General features: G+C 40.3%; 1 protein-coding gene across 1 annotated transcript; it reads left to right on the top strand.

The window, feature by feature from the left end:
* Positions 1-17,071: 17,071 nt before the first annotated feature.
* LOC132612047 (uncharacterized) lies at positions 17,072-20,857 on the top strand. Its single transcript, XM_060326392.1, has 3 exons — positions 17,072-17,242; positions 17,396-17,726; positions 20,265-20,857. The coding sequence occupies exons 1-3, from the start codon at positions 17,072-17,074 to the stop codon at positions 20,855-20,857; spliced, it is 1,095 nt and encodes a 364-aa protein (XP_060182375.1).
* The last annotated feature ends 1,429 nt before the right edge of the window (positions 20,858-22,286 follow it).

Genomic DNA, 22,286 nt, shown 5'->3' with positions numbered 1-22,286 from the left:
GCTGTACAAGGACAATGTGTATATACACAACCATAGCCCCTAGAGTCCTATCAGTTTCTGGCCTAGTCTTCTATGTTAGATGTTATTCTATACAATGACTGATTACATGGACTTAGAATATATTTGGCTAATCCTTATCACTAAGATGCTGATTGGTATCTCTATCATACAACATATTCTTTATCTAATATAATACTACTCTCTTTTATGCCTAATGTCGTAATGAACTTCATTACTTGTGCTGAAGGATGACCTAACCATTTGTGCCAAAGATCGAACCAATCAATTGCCTCCGCCTTTGTAGCTCGTATCCGTGACACATTCCTGAAATAGAAATTCAACCCCGACGCTCACCCGTTCCAAACAGCCTCCTCGTGCTGGGGTCCTATTTAGCATACATAATTTGGTTAAATTTTACATCACAATCTAAATGATCAACAAGTTGTGAGACAAAAATTAAATTGCATGTTAAATTTCGGAAGGTGAAGGACATTCTTCAACCAAATCCTATTACTTATCCTGGTTGTTCCTTTTTTCATGTCCACCGAGCTACTTCCATCTGAAAACCCAATCAGATACTGAAGAATGTCCTGTTTATCGCTCAGTTCCTCAGGATTACCAGTCACATAGTTAGTGGCTTCGGAGTCAGTAATCTAGGATGAGTTTTCGGTATTAGCTTCCATCTTTCCATTCGGGTTTATTCTTTGGGAATTCAATATATAAATCACAGTCTTTCAGATCTCATAGCTCAAATTGTGAGGTCCTGTTCCGCCTGTGTTCACTGGTCCTGAGTTCCTTCTTTTCCAACCACAACGTTTGCTTGGTAGTTGCCTCTTCCACAACCGAATCCGGGTCTACCCCTCTACTATTGTTCTGTCCTCATCCTCCGATTTTATCATCTTTTTTTTATTTCCTGACCACGAATTCGGATAGCCAATGAGTCGATAACATTCGTCCATAATATGTTGAGAATGCACCATCAATTTTCCCTTCACCTTAGTCACGGTAAGGATTTCTCCCTTGTGTGGCAAAAGCCATGGTTTCACTCTGGTCCTTAATGTACCGTGGAATTATGGCACATTTGATGCCTTTTGACGATAAGTTTACTTGTTTTTAAGCAAGTTTGTGTTGTTTTGATGTGTTTTGTTGTGTTTCAAGTGTTGAAGAAGTCCCTGATTTTGAAGAAGTACGGACCATACTTTATTGTACGGGCTGTACCTGAAGTTGGACCTAATATGGAAAAAAACAGTAAGGGCTGAAGTTAAGATACGAGCACTAAGTACGACCTGTACTTCATGTATGGGACGTACTTCAACCTGTATTTGTATGAAGCAATCACTGAAGGGAAATTGGAGACCAAATTATATGGCCTGTACTTTATTGTTGGGGACATATATCATCTCGTACATTTTGAGCTAGCAGTGAAGGAAGCAGTCCGTACAATTTTTGTACGGACCATACTTTGATTCCCGCAATGTACCTAATCCGTCAGGGGAAATTTTGCCAGATTGTATTTTTCGGATTTTGGACTTTATAAATAGTTGTTTAGGGTTTTCTGGGTCAGTTATTACATATTTTGAGACTCTAATTCCTTAGCATTGAATCCTTTATAGTTTTTGAAGCTTTTGAGGACAAGATTACAACTTTTCATATTCATTATTCAATAGTAAGCATTAATGACTTCTTCAATAGCTTGTTTTGCATTAAATATTATGAGTAGCTAAATTTAATACTAAGGTTGTGAACCCAATGATGGGTTTATATGATTGGATGTTTGTGATTGGTATATGCTTAATGGTTGTTAGGGTTTACTTCTTCTCTATTCTTCACTGTTAATTGATGATTGCAAACATTAACTTAAGCCATAAACCTTACTTTATTTGGAAAAATAAGTTAATAAGGTTTACCGAGGTGAAGCTTTTGACAGGTATTCTTTTATTTATAGGTTTCTCTTTGGTAAGAATAAGTAACAAGAACTCGGGGTTAAAAACCCACGTTTAATAAATTCACTTAGGAATAAGAGAAATTTACTTGGTATATATTAACCGTTCTTCATATCACTCTTTCATACTTGGGAAAATCATAAAGAGACATACTTTCTAACTATTGGGAAATATTAGGGAGTCAATTAGAGGTTAAGTGCATTCGTACAATAATCCATGGGAATTATATCATATTGACATCCGTAGCATTACACTCCATTTAAAAGGTGACACATCCTTGGTTTCTTTATTCCAATTAATTACAATCAAAGCAAAATAGTTAGTAAACAAAACACTCTTTTACAAACTCACCAGAATACGAAATTAGACCACAAGTAAGTACTCAACTACCTTAGTTACCTTTTCACACCCTATTCCCTGAACCCCAACCTAGTTGTGTTACTATATTTGACAACGTATGCTTTACGCCATTAAGTAGGTGTAATTTGAGTGTATCAAATTTTAGCGTCGTTGTCGGAGAATACAATTTGAAATTACTAAGTTGTGTGTGATTTACTTCAAGTCTTTTTATATTCCATCACACCTTGTTTGTTGTTTTCTGTGAATAAGGTGATCACGGCCAACAGAGGAGACTAGAGTAGTTGGTGGTAGGGGGTGGAAGTAGCGCCCCCAGCATAAAAAATTGAGGAAGAGGAGAATGTATTTGCGGATTATATCCACGAGGTGGAATATGAATATGCTATTGTTCCATCTAGGGCTAATGCCGCAAGTTGCAAGATCAATGTTACTGTCTACCAATTGCTCAAACTTGAGGGATATTTTCGAAACTCTACCAATGATGACCCTCATCGACACTTGAAGAATTTTGTTAGTGTGTGCCAGACACATACCCAAAATGTTGTTACTCCTGATGTAACTTGGTTAAGAGTTTTCAAATACTCTTTAGCTGGTGAAGTAAGAGATTGGTTTGAGAAGTTTACCTATAATACCATTCATACATGGGTGAGCTAGTGAATGTCTTTCTCAAGAAGTGGTTTCCTCTAAGCAAGAAAGCTGAAATTCGTGATAAAATTTATAAGTTCAAGCAGCTTTCGGGGGAGTCTTGGGAGAGGTTCAAGCAGTATTTGCTGTGGTCTCCCAATCATGGTTTTCCAAAGCCTATATTGATGGACAAGTTCTACACAGGGTTAGATCCGATGACACAAGCAGTGGCAAATAATGCAGCTGGTAAATGCTTCATGGACAAGACATATGCTCGAGTCACTCAATTGTTTGATAGATTGACTACTTGTAATCAAGCATGGCATTCAGGTTGTACTGATGATGTAGCGTATAAGACTCTATCAATCAACAATATTATGAAAGATAACCAAGCGACACAATAAACTCTGGCCCAGCTTGCAACCAATATTACTTTGCTTATGAAAAGGTTAGATGAAAAAGAAACTAAAAAGTGAATGCAGGTGAATATGTGTAGACTGTGCCAAAAGAGATGTACCAAGTTCCTGAGAGTCCATATCAAGAGGGACCTCCTATGCACTATAAAGATGATAATTATGTGAATAAGTCTCAAGAGGGTTACCAAAGGCAGAATTACCAAGGGGATTATCAGAATCAGAATCAACGGAGACTTTAACAAGAGTAAGCTAACTACAATAATGATTATGGTGGTTCTGTTACACCTCGAAAAATCTTCCGTTGGTACGCAAGTGAATGACCTAGTGATGAGCACGAGTGTATGATGTTTCCATGAGTAAGAAATGACATTTGATGACCCTAAATAAGATTCCAAAGGAAATTGCGATAAGAGATAGGTTATACTCCACAATGACTAATTATAGGTTTTGGAAATGTGAAAAGTTGCAGGCTTGCATTCTGGCCAGTTGGCCGTAAAGTGAAATACGGACCGTAAAGTGGTATACGGTCCGTAAACTGGCATGTCATATTTTGGCTTCCAAAACTTCAACTTTCTGCCAATTGATCAAATGGTTAAATACAACCCAAAATACGGACCGTAAAGTGGTTTACGGCCCGTAAACCGTGATCGTAAATCACCATGCTTCAGCCTGAGTTTCTGGTTCTGTTATGATTAAATACGACCATGAAGGACGGTCCGTAAACTGGAATACGGACCGTAAACCAAGTTTACGACCACTGTGCACTTCAAATCAGATTTTCAAGTCATTAAATAAGGGGACCAAGGCTTATTTCATTTCACTTCTACATCACACCCCTTCTCTCTAAAACATCTCTCTACATTTATTCCCCAAGAATTCAAAGATATTTGGTGACCAACAACATAAAACAAGTAAATCAAGGGTAAGAAAATCATCAAAGAACATCCAAGGTCAAGAAATCCAAATGGAGATAAACTAGGGTTTTGCTCAAAGTGGAGTATTATCAACTAAAACTTGTTCCTACAACATCTAAGATAAACTAGGGTTTTGCTCAAAGTGGAGTATTATCAACTAAAGCTTTTTATCAGTCCTCCAAGACAATGCCTCTTACTGAGGAGCGTGAGGGAGCTTCATCCCCAGCTCCAGCACCTCCAGCTCCTCTACCAGATGCTTCGGGACAAGATGTGAAAGAGGCCATTAGTTTGCTGACTCAATTGGTTGCGGCCCAGACTCATAGGCAAAGTTCAGGGCGAGGTGATAGGGCTGTTAGTGTAAGGGCCCGTGACTTCGTTACTTTAAAACCTCCGAAATTCTTTGGGTGAAAGCCGGAGGAGGACCCTCAGGATTTTATTGATGGTATGTTGAGGACGCTTCGATTGATACATGCTTCAGGCACCGAATCGGTGGAGCTAGCATCATATGGATTGAGAGATGTCTCGATCCAATGGTATACAGTTTGGATGGATTCACGGGGGGCCAATGCACCTCCCCGGTATGGCAAGACTTTGTTGATGCTTTTCTCCGTCATTATATGCCTCCAGAAGTCCGGCGAGCTAGAGCCGATAAATACTTAAATTTGAGGCAAGGTAGCATGAGTGCTCTAGAGTACAGTCTCCGCTTCAACTCCTTGGCTAGGTATGCTTCAGCCATGGTAGCGGATATGGGTGACCGGGTACACCGATTTGTTAAAGGCCTAGGGCCACATTTGATGGATAGGTGTTTGACTGCGTCCCTTCAGGACGGTATGGATATTGCACACATTCAGGCCCACGCTCAGAACTTAGAAGAAAGTTTACAACAGCAGAGGAGTGAAGGTGAGCAAGATCGGGGACATAACAAGAGGGCTAGATCTTCGGGTCTGATGAGCGAGTTTAGAGGTGGGCACCGACAGCAGTTTCCCAGGCATTCAGGCTATTCTATGACCAGTGCACCTCCACGGTTTTCAGGCGAGAGATTTGATAAATCTGCTCGTTCAGGGTCGAGTCCAAGTTTTTCAGGGTCCCAGTTTAGGGGTGATTCGGGCCAGGCGAGGCCACCCGTGCCACGATGTTCCCAGTGTGGGAAGTTGCATTGGGGTCAATGTCGATCAGGTTCAGATGTTTGCTACTCATGTGGCCGACCATTCTATATCATGCGTGATTACCCCTCCGTACATGGTAGGACCCAACCATTAGGGTCGGTAGCCGGATCTTCATCATCTGTACGCCCTACGGGGCCAGGTTCACATGCGCCAGTCAGCCATAGTAGAGGCAGAGGCAGAGCTCCCTGTTCTAGCGTTCCTCAGCACCGTATTTATGCTTTGGCTGGACGCCAAGATCTTGAGTCTTCTCCTGACGTGGTCACAGGTATATTATCAGTATTCTCTCATGATGTATATGCTTTGATTGATCCGGGCTCCACATTGTCATATGTTACTCCATATATTGTTGGTCGATTTAGAGTCGAGCCGGAGTCAATCAAACCTTTTGAGGTGTCTACACCCGTGGGTGAATGGGTAATAGCTAGCCGAGTATATAGAAATTGTGTGATTGTGATTTGTGATCGTCATACCATGATTGACTTGCATGAGCTAGAAATGGTAGATTTTGATGTCATTATGGGCATGGATTGGTTGGCTTCTTGCTATGCCAATGTTGATTGTAGAATGAAAATAGTTCGTTTCCAATTTCCGGGAGAACCAGTCTTGGAATGGAAAGGGAATACGGCGTCACCAAAAGGTAGGTTTATTTCCTACCTAAAGGCAAGGAAAATGATCACAAAAGGTTGTGTTTATCATCTAGTGCGAGTTCAAGATATAGAAGCTGAATCGCCAACTCTTCAGTCGGTTCCGGTAGTAAATGAATTTCCGGATGTGTTCCCGAAAGAGCTTCCAGGCCTTCCTCCCGAGCGGGAGATTGACTTTGCTATTGATGTGTTGCCAGGCACTAAGCCTATATCTATTCCCCCGTATAGAATGGCACCCGCAGAACTGAAAGAAATTAAAGAGAAATTGAAAGACTTGCTTGAGAAAGGCTTTATTAGGCCTAGTTTATCCCCGTGGGGAGCACCCGTATTGTTTGTCCGAAAGAAAGATGGCTCCTTGAGAATGTGCATTGATTATAGGCAATTGAATAAGGTGACGATTAAGAATAAATATCCTCTCCCAAGGATGGATGATTTAATTGATCAATTGCAAGGTGCCAAATGGTTTTCAAAAATCGATTTGAGGTCCGGGTATCATCAAGTGAGAGTTAGGGAGAAAGATATCCCTAAGACAGCCTTCAGAACAAGATATGGTCATTTTGAATTCCGGGTAATGTCATTTGGGCTAACGAGCGCGCCGGCAGTATTTATGGATTTGATGAATAATGTGTTCAGGCCCTTCCTGGATTTATTTATGTTCATGTTTATCGACGACATCTTGGTGTATTCTAGATCCGAGGCAGAACATGCGGATCATTTGCGTACTGTCCTTGGAGTCCTTCGAACTCGAGAGTTGTTTGCAAAGTTTTCCAAATGTGAGTTTTGGTTGAATTCGGTGGCATTTTTAGGGCATATTGTTGTCAAAAGATTGAGGCCGTGAAGACTTGGCCAAGGCCCACAACTCCTACGGAGGTTCGTAGATTTATGGGCTTAGCAAGTTATTACAGGAGGTTCGTTGAAGGTTTTTCTTCTATTTCGGCACCGCTCACAAAGTTGACCCAGAAATCGGCAAGGTTTCAATGGACAGATTGTTGCGAACGTAGTTTCCAAGAGTTAAAGGGTAGATTGACTTCCGCCCCAGTCTTGACACTTCCAGAGGGATTGGAAGGATATGTCGTTTATTGCGATACTTCAGGTGTTGGGCTAGGCTGTGTATTGATGCAACATGGCAAGGTGATTGCGTATGCTTCAAGGCAATTGCAGAAACATGAGCAGAATTATCCTACCCATGATCTAGAATTGGCCGCGGTGGTTCATGCATTAAAGATATGGAGACATTATTTATATGGTGTTCACGTTGATATTTACACAGATCATAAGAGCCTTCAGTATATCTTCAAACAGAAAGAGTTGAATCTGCGGCAACGACGATGGTTAGAATTGCTAAAAGACTATGATGTTGATATTTTGTATCACCCTGGAAAGGCAAATGTTGTGGCTGATGCTCTTAGCCGTAGATCGATGGGAAGTATATGTGATGTACGACCAGAGAAGAGAGAAATGGCCCGTGAGCTCCAACAGTTAGCTAGCCTAGGAGTCTGAGCAGTGGACTCAGGTAGCAGCGGAGCTACTATTCAGAATTCTGCAGTCTCGTCGCTAGTAGCAGAGGTGAAGGAGCGACAATATGAGGATCCCATGCTAATGCAGTACATAGATACACTCCCTCAGAAAGAGGAGTCATCATTTGATATTTCAGGAGACGGAGTTCTCCGATGCCGAGGCAGATTATGTGTCCCTGATGTGGCAAGTTTACGCCACCAGATTTTGAGAGAAGCTCATTGTTCTCGTTATTCTGTTCACCCCGGAGCGACGAAAATGTATCATGATCTTAAGTCCATATACTGGTGGAATGGAATGAAGAAATATATAGCGGAATTCGTAGCTCAATGTCCAAATTGTCAATAAGTGAAAATCGAGCACCAAAAGCCGGGTGGATTGTTGCAAGCTATAGAAATCCCAACTTGGAAGTGGGAAGTGATTAATATGGACTTTATTTCAGGTTTACCCCGTTATCGGTGTAAGTATGATTCCATATGGGTGATTGTGGATAGACTCACAAAGCCAACTCATTTCTTACCGGTCAGAACGACCTATGTGGCAGAAGATTATGCAAGGCTTTACCTTAAAGAGATAGTGAGACTCCATGGCGTTCCGGTATCTATTATCTCCGATAGAGGGACTCAGTTTACGGCTAACTTTTGGAAGTCTTTCCAAGAGGGTCTAGGGACCCAGGTGCGCCTTAGCACGGCCTTTCATCCGCAGACCGATGGGCAAGCCGAACGTACTATCCATACTCTTGAAGATATGTTACGGGCATGTATGATAGATTTTGGAGGTAGTTGGGATGATCATTTGCCACTCATTGAATTTGCTTACAATAACAGTTATCATTCTAGCATTCAAATGACACCGTATGAGGCTTTATATGGGCGAAAATGTAGATCCCCAATTGGGTGGTTTGAAACAGGAGAGGCTCAGTTGATAGGGCCAGACTTGGTCCAGCAAGCCATAGATAAAGTCAAGCTCATACAAGGTCGGTTGTTAGCGGCTCAAAGTCGTCAGAAGTCCTATGCAGATAATCGTCGAAGAGACTTAGAGTTCCAAGTTAAGGATTGGGTATTCTTGAAAGTGTCGCCAATGAAGGGCGTTATGAGATTTGTCAAAAAGAGGAAGCTTAGTCCCCGGTATATTGGGCCTTATGAGATTGTGCGCAAGATAGGAAAGGTGGCCTATGAGTTAGATCTACCTCCCGATTTGGAGTCAGTTCATCTAGTTTTCCACGTCTTGATGCTCCGGAAATGTATTGGAGATCCTACCAGGATCGTCCCAGTAAATGATGTGCAAGTGACAGAGAAATTGACTTATGAAGAAGTACCCATTACCAAACTAGATAGGCAAGTACAGAGGCTTAGAAACAAAGAAGTGGCCTCGGTTAAGGTTCTATGGAGAAGCAGTAAACGATAAGAGATGACATGGGAAGCAAAAGAGAGTATACGATCCAAATACCCGCATTTATTTCAGCCCTTGGAAGAAGTCCAAGATGAGACGTCGAGATCATAAGGTATGCATGTTTTCCTTTTATGCTTTTTAGGTCGTGTGTGGCCAAATTTTTATGCTATTGTGTTGTGGCCCTGTGAGGCATCGATATTATGGGTTGTTGTGGCAGGATGGTAGTGCCATATTATAAGGGAAACTCTGGCGAAATTTTTATAGAATTCCCGAAGGCTTTAACATTCGAGGACGAATGTTCTTAAGGGGGGAAGAATGCTACACCTCGGAAAATCTTCCGTTGGTACGCAAGTGAATGACCTAGTGATGAGCACGAGTGTATGATGTTTCCATGAGTAAGAAACGACATTTGATGACCCTAAATAAGATTCCAAAGGCAATTGCGATAAGAGATAGGTTATGCTCCGCAATGACTAATTATAGGTTTTGGAAATGTGAAAAGTTGCAGGCTTGCATTCTGGCCAGTTGGTCGTAAAGTGAAATACGGACCGTAAAGTGGTATACGGTCCGTAAACTGGCATGTCGTATTTTGGCTTCCAAAATTTCAACTTTCTACTAATTGATCAAATGGTTAAATACGACCCAAAATACAGACCGTAAAGTGGTTTACGGCCCGTAAACCGTGATCGTAAATCACCATGCTTCAGCCTGAGTTTCTGGTTCTGTTATGATTAAATACGACCATGAAGGACGGTCCGTAAACTGGAATAAGGACCGTAAACCAAGTTTACGACCACTGTGCACTTCAAATCAGATTTTCAAGTCATTAAATAAGGGGACCAAGGCTTATTTCATTTCACTTCTACATCACACCCCTTCTCTCTAAAACATCTCTCTACATTTATTCCCCAAGAATTCAAAGATATTTGGTGACCAACAACATAAAACAAGTAAATCAAGAGTAAGAAAACCATCAAAGATCATCCAAGGTCAAGAAATCCAAATGGAGATAAACTAGGGTTTTGCTCAAAGTGGAGTATTATCAACTAAAGCTTGTTCCTACAACATCTAAGGTAATATTCATGATGTTTATATGTTGTTTAAGATATTGGGGATTTGAAATACTTGGAGTGTAGAAGAATATGGTAAAATGGGTCATGAATGATGAATAGTGCCATTTAGAGAATTAGTTGGAATCGAATCATGATTGTTGTTATATTGGGACATGAATGGGTTATAAATGACGTTGAAAGACCATGAAATAGACATTGTATGTGAATGGACGAAATCATGTGTCATAGCCATAGATATGGGCAAATGAAAGTAAATTGAGGAATGTGGATAATGTGAATGACTAAAGGCCATTGTTATGATATTGTGAATGTATTGTTGACATTTGGGAGTTGAATTATGATGTGAAGGAAATGTTGTCCGATTTTCCCCTAGTTTTAGCCATGTGTTCTAATTATCGATTCTAATGATAGTATGACTTTAATGAAGGTAGAAACGCTAACGTTGGAGGGGAACGCGCAAGTGTAGAATAGTGCGATGGAAAGGTATGTAAGGCTAACCCTTCTTTTATAAGGCATGGTTCTTTGGCCAAACATCTAAATCCTCTATACGAGTATGTTGTCTTCCAAATGAATTGATCTTCCGAGCTTGTAAGCTCACGATTCTTGATACGCTATGATTGTACTAAGTTTCTCGTATTACGAGTAGGCCTATTAAGGTAGAAGAGGTGGATGACAATAGTAGTGATAATGCTATTGATGATGACTATAATGATAATAACGATGACGATTATTATAACGATGATTAAAGTAAAGATGTTTATGAGCTATTATGTATATGTACGACTATCATAGAACCCCGAGCTTATGAGGCCGGGTATGATATGTAAATAAGTATGTATACGATTACGTAACGCGTGCGCACCTCTGCAGAGGGTACAGATAACCCTGAAGCCTTGGTAGGGCCAGGTATGAGTAACCTTGAGCCTTGATTGTCCAAGTATGTATGAAACACCGATCCTACGTGGTCGGGTATGCTATGGAAATGCTATGTATATGATATGAGTACGAATATGATATGACTATGTATATGAATGTGAATAAGGGCATGTATACGAATACGAGCACAAATATGGTACGGGTACTATTACGAAATACGAATAATGATGTATGTACGCAAATACGTATTAGCAAGGGAAAGTTCCTATGAAAGGCAAGTAAGTGCATATGATGACAATATTGCCATCTCCCATCCTATGCTATTTCTTATGTTACTATTTATGCTTCTATATTGATATTGATCATGCTTTACATACTCAGTACATTCTTCGTACTGACGTCCTTTTGTTTGTGGACGCTGCGTCATGCCCGCAGGTGCACAGGGAGACAGGCTTGATCCATAGCTGCTTTCTCAGAGACTTCACAGCAGAGCTCCATTTTAATCGGAGCCATAGCTTTTGGGTACTTATTCTTTTGTGTACATAATTGTGGGCATAGCGGGGTCCTGTCCCGCTCATGTGATATGTTATACTCTCCTTAGAGGCTTGTAGTCACGTGTATATGATTAGACGTGTCCGGCCTTATCGGCCTATATTTTGTATATCATTTTGTTAGCCTTGTCGGCTCATGTACATTGATGTAGCGTCGACGCCTATGATGATATAAGAAGTGTTGTCGTCCAATGGGACTAGTTTGATGGATGAAAGGAAATGTATGTCTAATATGGGGCTCACCTAAATGTAAGCATAAGTGTTAGCTAAGGGGTGCCCGGGTAGGCTAGCACCGGGTGCTCGTCGCGGCCCCCTAGTCGGGTCGTGACAGGTTCGAACCAAGAGAACTACAACAACATCAATAATTTCAGAAATAGGAGTTCCAATCCCTATGTACCACCAAATTGTCAATCATATGAGCAAGGAGGTTCTAAGTTGCAGAGCATGCTTGAGAAGGTGCTAGCCAACCAAAAGAAGTCTGATAAAACTTTGAAGGGGTTGACTGAAACTGTGGGCTCTCGCACTACTGCCATCCAAAATTTTGAGTAGATGAGAGATATTTCAAGAGCACAATACCCTCTACAAAAAGGAGGCCTCCGGAGTGATAAAATTCCAATTCCTAAGAGCGGCGGAGGTAATCAATGTTATATCCCGTGTTTTCACACGTTTGGAAAATTTGAAATATCTTGGATTTTTGAGAAATGAGGTCAAATTTGATTTTTATTTGACATAGGAGTTGTGCATGAAAGAATAGAGTCGTGGAAGTGTGGGACAAGGCTAAGGGCAATTTTGGAATTTTAGAAATTAGTTTCGGGAATTGCTAAATATGATTCACAAGTCATTGGGCTCAAAACAATTGAAGTGGAATTGAGGCCCAAAGTAGGGATCATGGCCGGCCAACATGGCCATGATCCAAGCCCATTTTATTTGGTCATGTGCTTGGTCATGTGACCAAGTCTTTATATTATATGCATAGAAGATTCAAGACATTAGAAAGCAAGAACAAACAAAACAAGCAAGAGAGAAAGAGCAAGAGGGTTTCGGGTTTGCTTGGGAAATTTCACTCCCAAAAATCTTGTTCCAAAAATTGTTGCCTTGTGATTTTTCTACTAATTCAAGGTCCCTTTGTAACTTGGTGTAGTTGGTTTGGAGAGAGAAGCATCAAATTCATCAAAGTGACCATACCTCCAAGTGAAGAAGACTAGAGGAAAATGTGAGAATTTATCCCTATCCTTATGTTGTGAAGTCTTGTTTGTGTTGTAGTATGTAGAAATGTGTTAATTGTATGGAGAAATGGAAGTTGCAAAGTGGGTGTGTGATGTATATGTGTAGCCGTTGGTATGTATATGATTGTATAGTCATAATGTGTTGAATTCATGTTATATTCTAGTTGTGGTAGTGATGAAATGCATATTGGAATTGGAAGTTGAATGAATTTGGTTGATGTTGATAGAAGAGCATATGGCCGTGTACTATGTTGGAGTTGGAGTGGGAATGGATTAAGTTGTTTAGTGTGTTAGTGTGTTATTGTGATGTTTGCAATGTAAATGAAGATAAAATGATATAAGTTTGTATTGAAAAGGAATGTAGAAACTTATGTCGTTTTAGTATGATTTTCCGACATTAGGAAAATGAAGTTATTTGGTTGTTAATTGTGATGATCATTGATGAATTTGGAAGTTGGAAACATGTTGTGAATATGTGTGCCAAATATTAGATGTTTTGAATAAGTTATGACTTTGGCGGAAAGTAGTATATTATGTATATCGTGTGTATAACTTGAGGAAACGATATGAAATGTTTCTAAAACTATATTGTGATGATCTTGATTGATAATGAATGTGAAATCATTGATATTAGTTTAAAGATTCAGGTTGGAGTGAAGGTTATGTCACTTTGTTAGAATGATGGCTAGTTGAATGATATTGTGTCTCTAATGTTTGTTGTTGATGTTGATGTTGTTGTTTGGGTTGTTGTTGATGGTTTTGCGCCGAGTTGAATTCTCGGGGGTGCTATGTGTATAGGGGAAGTGCTGCCGAAATTTCGGTAGACAAATATGAGTTGAATTGAATTCGTAGCATCTATAACTTACAATTGGTAAATGTGACCATTTGCAGATTTTCGACGAAACGGAGAGTGAGCTTGGATAGGCTTAAAAAGCTCAAAAGGTATGTAAAGCTACCTCGATCCTTCTTTTGGCATGCCTAAGTGTATTAGAATCGGATTCAGGCCTCGAAAGACTTTTTGCCCATCGGAATCCGCAAGTGAAAACATCACTTTTTCTTTCAATAAGATTAAACTCTTTTGGTACGCTTTCTTGGAAATTATGCAAACTTTCTCTAAACTACTTGGAAAGCTATAGAACGTCCTTAGAACCTTTGTAGGCGACCCCATAAGTTTAAAATATGTAATTTGAGCCCACCGCCTTGCTTGTCCCGAGGTGGGCCCACTATTCCCGATTTTGCCCGTATTGTACTTAAGTCCTATTTTTGAGCGGTGTTTGAAAGAAATGTTTTAACTACCATTCTAACTACCTAACAAACATTATTTTAAATATTCCATTAAGTCTGATAAATTGTTTTGACACTCGGAACGGTTTCAGAAAGGTTATACTTCTGCAATTTATTATGACATCCGAAACTCGTTTATTATGATCCCTTCCGACTTCATTAGATCGGTTTGTCTTTGATATGTCTCATCGAGTCTATGGAAACATTTATGATATTTTAATTGCATTAGTCTCTCACTACTCTACTCGTGGATGCCCCAATGTTTCCCACACTAAGCCCGGGCCAGGATATGTTGTCAAGCGTGATCCTTTGCATTGTTCGCCGTGCCTCGATGTGAGGGGGCAGGTATACGCGTACATGGGTTTGTGGAGTATGCTGTGCCATGTACGCTTGTTCTGATATGACATATTATGATACGGGGTTATGCCCCTTTTCTGATTCTTCTGTGTTGTGGCACCAGCGTCGGGAGGGTGGCCACGTGCTGTCTGCCGAGTCCCTTGGCAGGGGCCGGATTTGATATGACATATGTTTCTGTACACACTCTGCATGTTTTGAAAATATATATCTGATACTTTGGATTTTCTGTTTACTTTCTGTATGTTCTGTACCAGTTATGATTTTGTCTCTGTAATTCAGGCTTTACATATTCAGTACATATTTCGTACTGACCCCCTTTCTTCGGGGGCTGCGTTTTCATGCCGCGCAGGTACCGACGACAGGTTTACTGATCTGCCCGCTTAGGATCCTATTCTGCTACTTTGGAGCGCTCTTTTGTTCAGAGCCCATCTTTTGGTACAGTCTGTCATTACTATATATGTATATTCTCGTTCATGGGTACGGCAGGGCCCTGTCCGGTCATATGATTCTGTCGGTCTGTTTAGAGTTCTGTGGACATGTTTGTGGGTTGGGGTCTTTCTGTACATATGTGTGTATATGTTGTGTTTGGGCGGTCTCATTCGCCACGGCGGCCGGTCCGCATATACTTAAATGTTGCTTCGTTCGCCCTGTGTGGTCTTCTGTTGGTATTTTCTGCGTGCAGGGTATATTGGGTAGTCCGTAAAGAAAAGGAAACTCTGCCGAAATTTCTTTCTGGAAATTATCTAAATTCGAAGTAAAGCCTTGTCGGCTTCTGCTATATACTAGTTTGCGTTTGATAAAATTTGAGATAGCAATTGATATACGTGTTGGTTGCCCAGATCGGGCACTAGTCACGGCCTACGGGGTTGGGTCGTGACAATCAACTTGAGAAGTGTGCTGCCATTAGCACCCAAAGTGGGAAACTGCTTCAAGGTGTGGGTGCAAAATCAACTGAAAAAGGGCCTACAGAAGAAGCAGATACAAAGGTGCCAAGTGAGATTGAGGAAGCACAAGATGAAATTCAGAATGTTCGTTGATGTCGATCCTGTGCCAGATGCTCCAAAGGCTCAAGATATGAGCGGTGACAAGGAAAAAGATAAGGCTACTGGGGAACTCAAGCCCTTAACTAAATTGATAAAATCTTCATCTCCCTTTCCTCAGAGGTTAGTGAAGAAAACTGAGGATGCTAAGTGTCAGCGTTTCTATGATCAACTAAGCAGCTGTCGATGAATATTCCGTTTCTTAATGCCTTCTAAGAGATGTTGGGTTTTGTGAAGTATTTGAAAGATCTATTGACGAAGAATAGGCTAGTTAAGCATGACACTGCGAGTGTGAATCACCATGTTAGTTCTGTCATATCTACAACTAGACTTCAGAAGAAGGAGGATCCATGGGCTTTTACTTTTCCGTGCACTGTTGGCCATCATGATTTTGCTCATGCTCCTTATGATAATGGGGATAGCATTAACCTATGCCAACAAGTAATCGGGGTTGGGAATTCCTAAACCTACCAGCATAAAACTGTAGATGACTGATAGATCCATAAAGAGGCCAGTTAGGGTGGTTGATGACGTGCTTGTTCGAGTTGGACAATTCCTTCTACCAGCAAATTTTGTGATTCTTGATTGTGTTGTTGATTGAGATATTCCTATTATTATGGGATGACCCTTCCTTGCCACTGGAAGGACTCTCATGGATTCAGAGAAGAACCAGATCAAATTTTGTGTTAACGATAAAGAGGAGACTTTTGAAGCCAGCAAGGGTATGAAACTACCTAGTTCTTACGAAAGCATTTCGGTTATTGATGCTATAGATGTCATAGAAGAGGCCGTTGAATTCAGGATGGAAGAAGAGTGCCTTGGGGAAACATTAGCGACTATCCTAGTCTATTTTGATACAGATGATACAAAGACATATGTAGAGCCTGTAAATTCGCTTGAAGGATTGGGATATTCTTCTTATCGGCCAAAGAAATTGTCTCTTGATCTTGAGAATCGAAAAACTTCTCCAGCAAAACCATCTATTATTGATCCACCAAAGCTTGAGCTCAAGCATCTTCCAGCACATTTGAGGTATGAGTTTCTCAGTCCGGATAGTACATTGTCAGTTATTGATTCTTTTTGGCTGACTGATGAGCAGACAAAGAGGTTACTTGAAATTTTGAGAGAGTATGGGTGAGCTATAGGGTGGACCATTGCAGACATTTGCGGGATTCCCTTTTGTATTTATGAGCATAGGAGAGTGAATCCACCTATGTGAGAGATGGTCAAGAAGGAGATTATTAATTGGTTAGACGCTGGTGTGGTTTTCCCAATTGCAGATAGCAAATGGGTTAGCCTAATGCAATGTATTTCGAAGTAGGATGGCATCACAGTGGTGCCGAATGTGAAGAACAAGCTGATTCCGACAACAACAGTTACATGGTGGAGAGTGTGTATGGATTATCAAAAGCTTAACTCTGCAACATACAAGGACCACTTCCCTATGTGTTTTATTGATCAAATGCTTGATCAGCTAGCGGGGCGTTCTTATTATTGCTTGTTGGTTGGGTACTCTGGCTATAATCATATTAATATTGCCTTAGAGAATCAGGCGAAGACCATATTGACGTGTCCTTGTGGGACTTTTGCATTCAGCCGAATGCCATTCAGTCTATGCAATACTTCAGCCACTTTCTAGCTTTGCATGATGTCTATCTTTTCTGATATGGTGGAATAATTCTTGGAGGTCTTCATGGATGACTTTTCTGTTATCGGTGATTCGTTCGACGATTGTCTTGACCATCTAGGTCGAGTTTTGAAGCGGTGCGAGGACACAAACCATGTTCCTAACAAGGAGAAGTTTCACTTTATGGTGAAGGAAGGAATTGTTCTTGGCCACAAAATCTTTGAAAAGGGAATTGAGGTTGATCAAACCTAGATTGATGTGATTGCAAAGCTTCCTCCACCCATCTGACTCAAAGGGGTTCAAAATTTCTTGGGGCATCGGGTTCTATCGGTGATTTATTAAAGATTTTTTGAAGATAGAAAATCCTTGTGCAAGTTTCTTTAAAAATAGGCTAAGTTCGAGTTCGATGAAAAGTGTCGCAAGGCATTTAAGGAATCGAAAGAGCGACTTACTTCTGCTCTTGTTACTGTGTCACCTGATTGGTCACTTCCGTTTGGGCTGATGTGTTATGCTAGAGGATTTGCAATTGGAGCGGTGCTTGGTCTGCTTTACAACAAGATCATGCACCAGATCTATTATGCTAGTAACACATTGAGTGGTGCCCAGATGTATGACACAGTGACCGAAAAAGAACTACTTGCCATTGCCTATGCTTTCAAAAAGTTCAGGGCTATTTTTTGGGGTCCCAAGTGGTGGTGTTTACTGACCACGCAGCACTGCGGTACGTAATGGCCAAGAATGATGCTAAGCCGAGGTTGATTCATTGGGTTCTCTTGTTGCAAGAACTCGACTTTGAGGTCAAAGATCGAAAGGGGGTCAGAAAATCGGGTTGCAGATCATTTATCGAGGCTTGAGAAAGCCGACAGACCAATGGGGGATGTCACGCCCCATACCCGACCCTGGACATAAAGGCATCTGGCGCTATGAACAATATTGGAGGCACTTTATGAATCAATAAACGTCAATTCCCTTTTTAATAATCTTTCATAAATTATTTCAACAAGTTATGAATTTATAAATAAAATCAGTATGACGCTTATGAAATAACATAGCGGAAGTCTAATTGCATGCTTAGTCTTAAAAACATGGTGAAATGCCTAAACGACTCATATGAGACTCCTGCACACTACCCAAAATTTGATAACTATTTATGGAGCTTCTAAGATAATGCATAAATGTCTAACTCATCGGGACGCAGCTCGGAAACTCCTAAGAAGTAATAAATGACTCAATGAAAACCCACGAACAAGTGTGTGGGCTCACAAATAATTTGGAAAGCAGTAAGTACTCTTAGCATACCATAAAAACAATAATGGTATGCCTGAGTACTGGGTACTGAGTGAGTGTCTAAGAGGCAATAGTTAACGAAATCAAAGTAGTCATAAAACGAATAATAATCAGTAAAACAATATTAAATGAAATAATTCGAAAACCCAGAAATGGAGTAATCCATAAACTCAGAGAAATCATCCGAGAATCAAATAATGAAGAATTCATCAAGTTTAACTCGTTACCGTTTACAATGTCAAGTATGTCACTTACGAACTCAAGATTACCACAAGCCACTCACAGGCAACCAAGATACCAAAACAAGCCACTCACAGGCGACTAATCGTCCTATGGACTAGCACATCAGTAGATGCACCGGGATATAGGCCTCGGAGGTCAATCGTCCTCTGGACTGACACAACAATTGATGCACCAGGCTATACGCCTCAGAGGTCAATCATCCTTTGGATAGACATAACAATACTCGTATCGATACGCTAGGATCCATAACAGCTAATTGTCCTCTATACTAGCACAGCTTGCCCATACAGGCCCAAACACACAAAAAAATACGAATCATGGCATATTAACCGAATCATCAATCATGGCTTAGAGCCAAATCTCACTCTCTAGTCATCATCTCAAAATTGAGGCATTTCAAGTCATAAGCAATTTAAAAATCTTAGTCAAATCTCTTATTCATTTTTAAGTTCAAGAAATCCATTCAATCAGCAAAACAAGTTTAAGGTCCAACCTTTGGAAAAATGAGTTCAATCATCCAATAATGGGAAAAACAAGTTTTATAAAGTAGTATAGTTCGTATAAGGTTCAATGGGGGCTTGACTCTACACACGCATGACCTTTTCTACAAGAAATTATCTTTAATTCTGAAAGAACTTCCACCAAACAAGAGTTTCAATCATGTTCATATTCCAAAGAAATATTTCAAGTCACGAACAATCATCTACATGTTTCAAACAAGATAACATACTTCAAAAAGAAGATTTTTTCGAAAAGTAGACATACCTCAAATCCAACTAAAAGCTAGAAAACGTTTCCCTCCAAGTTCTAAAATTGTTCTACAATGATTATTAATGATAAAGTTCAGAACTTTAATCAAATTCTAAGAGTTTCCACCCTTATCGAAAAATTAGGGTTTTTAGGTGAAAAAATAACATGCTCTTGAATCCCCCATGAATCACCCATGAATTATTATTGTTTATAATGCCTTAAACTAGTCCCATACCTCTCACAAATCTCAGTAAGGATAATAGAACATATCTATAAGAAGTTTCTCAAAGTTTCCTTTAACTTCTCTTTCTTCGGTTTTCAAGAATCTATGATTTGAAGGATGAACTAAGGTTAATTTCATGTTAGATTGATGTTTCAATGATGGTAATTTCTCAAGAACTTACCTTAGATGTTTTGGCAAAACCATAGGGTTGTTTTCCCACAAAAGTCGACCAAAACGAAGTGGGAAACTTATGAAATTCAGAACCAGAAAAATAATGGGCCGCGACACCCTTGCATTGTGGACCCATCGTGGATGAGACCACATGTAGTATCCTTGCATTTCAGTGGTGTTGGGTGCCACACAAGGCAAGAATTTTGTCAGAACAACATTATGATCCCAGCACCCTTGCGACGCAACTATCAACCTTTGCTCAGTAAAATGGACATAAATCTTTTGTACATCGCTCCGTTTGAGCTCCAAAATATATGGCTGGAAAATTATTTCAAAGACCTACAACTTTCATGTTTTGAGTTTTCTCAGATTCTCTGCGCAACTATCTAGAAAAATGGGAAATAGTAAGAAGTTCTCCACAAATAGACAAGTTTAGAAGTCCTTAAGGACTTTACTTTTTTGGTTTGACTTCAAAATGATTGTCTATCACCTGAATTCATCTCGATGGATTCACATAGCTAAAATATCTTCTTAATACTAGTTTTTACACATTAACACCTAACTTATATTTACGAGATTTTACAGGAGAACTTGAGATCAATAATGCGTTCCGGGATGAAAGGCTTCTAGCAATGTCATGTGATATAGCACCATGGTATGCTGACATAGCATATTACTTTATGACTGGGCTTATTCCTGATGAGATCAAGGCGTACCAGAAATATAAATTCTTGAGAGATTGCTGGGAATATTATTGGGATGAACCATACTTGTTCCGAATATACGCCGACAACATCATTCGACGTTGTGTTCCCGAATCTGAGGAGATGGATATCTTGGCCTGCCATGACTTTCCTGTTAGGGGTCATCATAGTGGAAATCATACAGCATCTAAGGTGCTTGAGTGTGGATATTACTGGCGGACTCTCTATCATGATGCAAATTTGATGGCGAGGACTTGTGACCAATGCCAAGAATCGATTGCTAAGAGGCACGAGATGCCTATGAATTTTGTGTTGGAGGTAGAGCTCTTTGATATTTGGGGCATTGATTTTATAGGGCCCTTTGTGAGCTTAGGTGGTATGAAATACATCTTGGTGGTTGTCGACTACGTCTCAAAGTGGTTAGAAGCAATGGCTTTACCCAATAATGAAGGGAAGAGTTCACCAGCTTTCTAAAGAAAAACATCTTCACCCATTTTGGCACCCCAAGAGGTATCATTAGTGATGGTGATATGCATTTCTGCAATAAGGCTTTTGTGGTACTGCAAGAAAAATACGGTGTCAAGAATAGGGTGGTCACTCCATATCATCCTCAAACTAATGGCTAGGTAGAAGTTTCCAATCGGGAGATAAATAGCCTCTTGGCCAAGGCGGTAAATGCAAATAGGACCAACTGGTCCCAAAAATTTGATGATGCTCTTTGTGCCTACAGAACAGCATTCAAAACGCCCATTGGAACTTTTCTTTACGGGCTAAGTTTTAGCAAGGCGTGCCATCTGCAAGTCGAACTTGAACATAAGGCCATGTGGGCATTGAAAAAGCTGATTATGGATTAGGAAAAGGAAACCAAGCTTAGGTTGTTTCAACTGCCAATCATTGAATATTCCGTTTCTGAATGCCTTCCAAGAGATGTCGGGTTTTGCGAAGTATTTAAAAGATCTATTGATGAAGAAGAGGCCAGTTAAGCATGACACTGTGAGTGTGAATCACCATGTTAATTCTGTCATATCTACAACTACAGTTCAGAAGAGAGGCCGTTGAATTAGATATGGAAGAAGAGTGCCTTGGGGAAACAACGACTATCCTAGTCAATGTTGATGCTAATGATATGAAAGGATATGTAGAGACTGTAAATTCGCTTGAAGGATTGTGATATTATTCGTATCAGCCAAATAAATTATCGTTTGATCTTGATAATCGGAAAACTCCTCAAGAAAAACCATCTATTATTGAGCTGCCAAGGCTTGAGCTCAAGCAACTTCCAACACATCTGAGGTATGAGTTTCTCGGTCCGGATAGTACATTGCCAGTTATTGTTTCTCCTTAGTTGACTGATGAGCAGACGAAGAGGTTACTTGATATCTTAAGAGAGTATCGGTGGACTATAAGGTGGACCATTGCAGACATTCGGGGGATTCCCTCTGGCATCTGTGAACATAAAATTCAACTCGAGAAAGATAGCACACTGAGTTTTAAACATCAGATGAGAGTGAATCCACCTACGCGAGAGCTGGTCAAGAAGGAGATTATTAATTGGTTAGACGCTGGTGTGGTTTTCCGGACTGTAGATAGCAAATGGGTTAGCCCAGTGCAATGTGTTCCGAAGAAGGTTGGTATCATAGTGGTGCTCAATGCAAAAAGCGAGCTGATTCCAACAAGAATAGTTACAGGGTGGAGAGAGTGTATGGATTATCGAAAGCTTAACTCTACAAAATACAAGGCCCACTTCCCTATGCCTTTTATAGATTAAATACTTGATCGGCTAGCAGGGCGATCTTATTATTGCTTCTTGGATGGGTACTCTGGCTATAATCAAATTAATATTCCCTTGGTGGATCAGGAGAAAACCACATTTATGTGTCCTTATAGGACTTTTGCATTAAGC

The sequence above is a fragment of the Lycium barbarum genome, chromosome 9 (assembly GCF_019175385.1).
Source record: "Lycium barbarum isolate Lr01 chromosome 9, ASM1917538v2, whole genome shotgun sequence".
NCBI classification, from domain to species: domain Eukaryota; kingdom Viridiplantae; phylum Streptophyta; class Magnoliopsida; order Solanales; family Solanaceae; genus Lycium; species Lycium barbarum.
This window is presented reverse-complemented; position numbering and strand designations above follow the sequence as displayed.